Source organism: Cebus imitator, unplaced genomic scaffold, assembly GCF_001604975.1.
Source record: "Cebus imitator isolate Cc_AM_T3 unplaced genomic scaffold, Cebus_imitator-1.0 Scaffold42, whole genome shotgun sequence".
In the NCBI taxonomy this organism is placed as follows: domain Eukaryota; kingdom Metazoa; phylum Chordata; class Mammalia; order Primates; family Cebidae; genus Cebus; species Cebus imitator.
Genome location: NW_016107357.1, coordinates 15,761,270 through 15,766,512, shown reverse-complemented (window position 1 = coordinate 15,766,512; position 5,243 = coordinate 15,761,270). Strand labels below are relative to the sequence as shown.

The following is a 5,243-nucleotide window of genomic DNA, read 5'->3' as shown; positions in this document are numbered from 1 at the left end:
GAGACGGGGTTTCACCATGTTGACCAGGATGGTCTTGATCTCTTGACCTCGTGATCCACCCGCCTCAGCCTCCCAAAGTGCTGGGATTACAGGCTTGAGCCACCGCGCCCGGCTGTGTTTCCAATTTTTAAATTATTTTTATAAATCAAGTAAATTCAAAGTGTTCTAGTAACATTATAAGCAAACAATTGGCTGGGTCTTAAGAAAAAATAAGCTGAGTCTGGTGGCATGTGCCTATAGTCCCAGCTACTTGGGAGAATTGATTGAGTGCTGGGAGGTCAAGGCTGCAGTGAGTCATGATCACGCCACTGCACAGAGTGAGACCCTTTCTCAAAAAAAAAAAAAAAGTAAACAACTATGTAGTCCCAGAAACTATAAACAACTACCCATGCACTGAGGATTTACCCTGACTAGGACTGTGCTAAGCTTATTAATGTAAGTAGTCTTGTTTAATCCTAATTGAAACTGCAGAATAAGTGATATTTACTTTCATTTTAAGAGGGGGAAATCTTAGATTTCATGGCTCATGCAGTTCTCCTTTTCAGTTTTATTCACCAAGTTCTTTTCTTCTAATCACCCTTTCAAGTTGTAATTCGGGATTCAGAATATATCCCTATATTTTCTTTAGGGTGATCTCATCCCCTTTTAAAGCTTCACTTGCAGAGATAACAAAGAGATAATCAAAATGACCAAGAAAGTAGCATACATAGGCAAATGGGATAAATGCATGTTGTCATTCCTGTGGCAGAGCTGACAGTGAGCCTACTTACTCACATGCCAGTGTCATCACTGGCCAAAGCTATCACATGTGCAGTTTTCAAAATCCTTAGCTCATCAGAGAAGAATAATGAGTGGATTTGGCTCATGGGCCTCAAGTTTTAGATCACTGCTACTTGGGCTGTGGACTCCCCAATTTACATCCTTGAGTCGAGACCTCTATGCTCTGCTCCAGACCTGGTTTCTCTGTTCACTCTCTTCACTTGGATGTCTTTTTGCCACCTCAAAACTTCATAGGCCCAAAACTTCTGTTACTGTCCCTTCTTTCATGCACAAACTTGGGCCTTCTTTGTTGTTTTTCTTTCACAGTGAATAACCCTGATCTACCCATTTGCACAAGGCAGAAAACTAAGTGTCCTCTTCTTCTTCATCTTTCTACTTCCCTAATTATCTCAGATATTATCATTTCTTTAATTTGCCATTGCCACCACTTTACATCCAAGCCACCACCTCTCACTCAGTTGATCCCAGTAGCTTAGTCTCTGAACAATTGCCTTTGTGTGGTCCATTTTCTTCATAGCAGCCAAGGTAGATTTTTAAAAGAAAAATCTATTATGGCACTGTCTTGTTTCAGACTCTTTCAATAAAGATGTTAGATTTTATTCTAAGAATTAATATGGCATACAAAGCTCTGGAGATTCTGGACCCTTGTTTTTCTCTTAGCCACGATGTAGCCCTTCAGTTAAGGATCTAGCTCTACGTTTTTTCTCTTTTTGACTAGAACTTCATCCGCAGCTTCAGCCTAGTCATAGCTGTACTTCTGCTTTCAATGCCATGCCTATGCCAAAAAAAAAATCTAGATTATCCAGGCAGCTGGAAGGATGTAGGATACCGATTTAAAATTACTTGTACGTGCTCCCACATGTGTGTGTACCTATTTACCCTCAAACTAAAATGAGTTTTTAAAATTCAAGCTTACACTATTTTTTAAAAGGATTTAAATAGTAAGTACTTACATAACTCTCTATAAATGTTCTTTTAGTTATAATAGCTTCATACTTTTTCTTAAAAGGTGGTTTGTCCTGATTGTAGTGATGAGATTGCTGTAAAAAAGGACAATATTCTTGTTCGATCTTTCAAAGATGGAAAATTGTAAGTATAATTTACTTGATTTGAAAAACCATTTTGTAAATATATGCTGTTGTTTTTAGAATTAGGATGTTAAATGATGAATTAGTTATTTCCAATGGACTTCAGCTTTTTTTTCATCATACAGAATGTTTCAAAGAGTGACTGTTTTTCATATTACATTAATGTATAGTAGTCTTTATAGTATGTTTTTTCTTACTCATTTTTGTAATCTTTTCCAAACTAGACACCTAGTACTGTCTAATTTGTCAACATTTGTCCCCATAATAGCTGGTTATTTGAGACAGATTTGCCATATCTAATAATATATATTTAATACTTTATTGATTTTTTTTTTTTTTGAGACAGAGCCTCACTCTGTCACCCAGTCTGGAGTGCAGTGGCATGGTCTCAGCTCACTACAACCTCCACCTCTGGGGTTGAAGCAATTCTCCCACCTCAGCCTCCCAGGTAGCTGGGACTACAGGCTCAGGCTACAGCACCCGGCTGATTTTTGTATTTTTATTAGAAATGGGGTTTCACTATCTTGGCCAGGCTTGTCTCAGATACCTGACCTCGTGATCTGCCTGCCTCGGCCTACCAAAGTGCTAGGATTATAGGCATCAGCCACTGTGTCTGGCCTCTTGATGTATTTATTGGCATTATTTCCTTAGGGTTTGTTCTTGATAGTCTAATTAGGACTTTCTGATACTTCTACTAGTTATGTCTAATGATTGTAGTGATACCAGTTGGATAATATTCAACTTTTGCTGTAGTCTGAGGATTAAAATGTGTTACTTGTAGATGGATGGTGTTAAGAAAGTGATTTATTATTTTTCTTTAAGAATTATATGACTAGAGAAGCCAGATATTTTATGGAGTTGTATTGAGTATAAATACCTTAAAAGGGTCATCATGTTTTAAAATTTGGTATTTTAGTTTTCAAGTTCTGAAAAGGTATTTTTATTTTTAATTAGTTATTTTATTTTAAATTTTTTTTAGAGAGGGTCTCCTCCTGTTACCCAGGCTGGAATGCAGTGACGTGATCATGGCTTACTGCAACCATGACTCTTTGGGCTTAGGTGATCCTTTCACTTCACCTTCTATTGAGTAGCTGGGACTACACCTGACTGTTTTTGTATTTTTTGTAGAGATAGGGTTTCACCATGTTGGCCGGGCTGGTCTTGAACTCCTGGGCTCAAGTGATCCAGGTGCCTTGGCCTCCCAAAGTGCTGAGGTTACAGGCGTGACCCTCTGCACCCAGTCTGAAAAGTTAGCTTTAAAAACAATATGTAGGCCGGGCATGGTGGCTCACATCTGTAATCCCTTTGGGAGGCCTAGGTGGGCGGATCATGAGGTCAGGAGTTCGAGATCAGCCTGGCCATCATGGTGAAACCCCATCTCTACTAAAAATACAAAAATTAGCCGGGCATTGTGGTGGGCACCTGGAATTCCAGCTACTTGGGATGCTGAGGCAGGAGAATCGCTTGAACCTGGGAGGCGGAGGTTGCAGTGAGCTGAGATTGTGTCATTGCACTCCAGCCTTGGTGACAAGAGCAAGACTCTGTGTCCAAAAAAAAAAAAAAAAACCAATATGTAGAACCAAGTTTAACAAAATTGAGATAATCAGAAAAGTTTGAACACTGAATTGAATACTGATGTGATACTAAATTGGGGTAGGGAAAGGGGAAAATGTTAGAGGGCACAAACTTTTATTTGTAAGATGAATAAAATATGCAGGATCTGATGTGTACAGCATGGCAGCTGTAGTACTCTGGTAGCCTCCCAAGTAGCTAGGACTACAGGTATGTGCCACCATACCCAGCTATCTTTTTGTAGGGAGGGTTGTTGCCATGTTACCCAAGCTGGTCTTGAAATCCTGAGCTCAAGTAATCTTGCTCACTTTGGCCTCCCAGAGTGTTGGGATTACAGTTGTGAGCCACTGTGTCCAGCCTTTATTTATTTTTATTTTATTATACATATATTTTTTGAGACTGAATTTCACTCTTGTTGCCCAGGCTGGAGTGCAGTGGCGTGATCTCAGCCCACTGCAATCTCTATTTCCTGGATTCAGGCAATTCTCATGCCTCAGCCTTCTGAGTAGCTGGGATTACAGGCATGCACCACCACACCCAGCTAATTTTTATATTTTTAGTAGGGACGGGGTTTCATCATGTTGGTCAGGCTGGTCTTGTACTCCTGACCTCAGGTGATCCAACCACCTTAGCTTCACAAAGTGCTGAGATTACAGGCATGAGCCACAGCACTGGCCTCAACCTTTATTTTTTAAGAGATAGGATCTTGCTCTATTGCCTACACCAGAGTGCAGTGGCATGATCATAGCTCGCTGTAACCTCACACTGGGTTTCCAGCTCAGTTCCCTGTCTCAGCCTCCCAAGTAATGGGACTACAGGCCCAAGCCACCACGACTCCTGGCTAAGTTTTTTACTGTTTTTGTTTTTGTTTTTGTTTTTTTAAGTTATTCTGTGGAGACTGGATCTGCCTATGTTATGCATCCTGATCTTGAACTCTTGGCATGGAGCAGTCCTCCCACCTGACCTCCCAAAATGTTGGAATTACAGGCACAAATCACTGTGCCTGGCCCCAAATATTTTATCATTATATTGCTATATATAGTTTTGGCCAGGCATGGTGGTTCATGCCTGTAATCCCAGCACTTGCGGAGGCCAAGATGGGTGGATCACTTGAGGTCAGGAGTTAGAGACCAACCTGGCCAACATAGTAAAACACAATCTCTACTAAAAATACAAAAATTAGCTGGGTGGTCGTGGCATGTGCCTATAATCCCAGCTGCTTGGGAGGCTGAGGCAGGAGAATCACTTGAGCCTGGGAGGTGGAGGTTGGGATGAGCCGAGATCATGCCACTGCACTTCAGTCTGGGCAACAGACTGAGACCCTGTCTTGGGGGGAAAAAAGTTTTTAGTGTTGCATTTAGGAAGGGGACTCTTTGGTATTTGGGAACATGTTGGTGTTTATAAAATATTTCTTATGGTAGGATCCTTCTGTAGATGATTACATATTTTAACATCCTGTATCATGTTATTTCTGACTTGCTACTCTGTGTTCAATCACTTTTATTGTAAATGTCAATATTCCCATATTTTCAGTATCTTTCTGTGATATATAATCATCTAGACTCTTAATTAATCTTAGTCATATTTTCGGTTTTTTCTTCTTTTGTAATTAAAAAAATAATACAGTACTTCAGTTCCAAGAAAAGATGTCCATGAAATTACTAGTGACACTGCACCAAAGCCTGATCCTATATTAAAACAAGGTAAGAATAATCTTGGAATAAATTACAAGTGCTGTAAAAGATGTTTTCGAAGATTAAAATATTTTTTGCTGTTTAAAAAATTTTTTTTTTTTTTTTTTTT

The 5,243-nt window shown here is 39.7% G+C and overlaps 1 protein-coding gene across 7 annotated transcripts in view; it reads left to right on the top strand.

The window, feature by feature from the left end:
• Window positions 1-5,243, top strand: part of ARID4B (AT-rich interaction domain 4B) — a 178,010-nt gene that overhangs the window by 99,804 nt on the left and 72,963 nt on the right. For all 7 annotated transcript variants that reach the window (XR_001824541.2, XM_037737795.1, XM_017526574.2 and 4 more), the window contains exons 9-10: window positions 1,790-1,869; window positions 5,067-5,143. Coding sequence is in view for 6 of the 7 variants with exons in the window: in XM_037737795.1 (XP_037593723.1) it covers window positions 1,790-1,869; window positions 5,067-5,143 (157 nt within the window). In the remaining variant the exon portion in view is untranslated. The remainder of the gene's footprint in view (window positions 1-1,789; window positions 1,870-5,066; window positions 5,144-5,243) is intronic.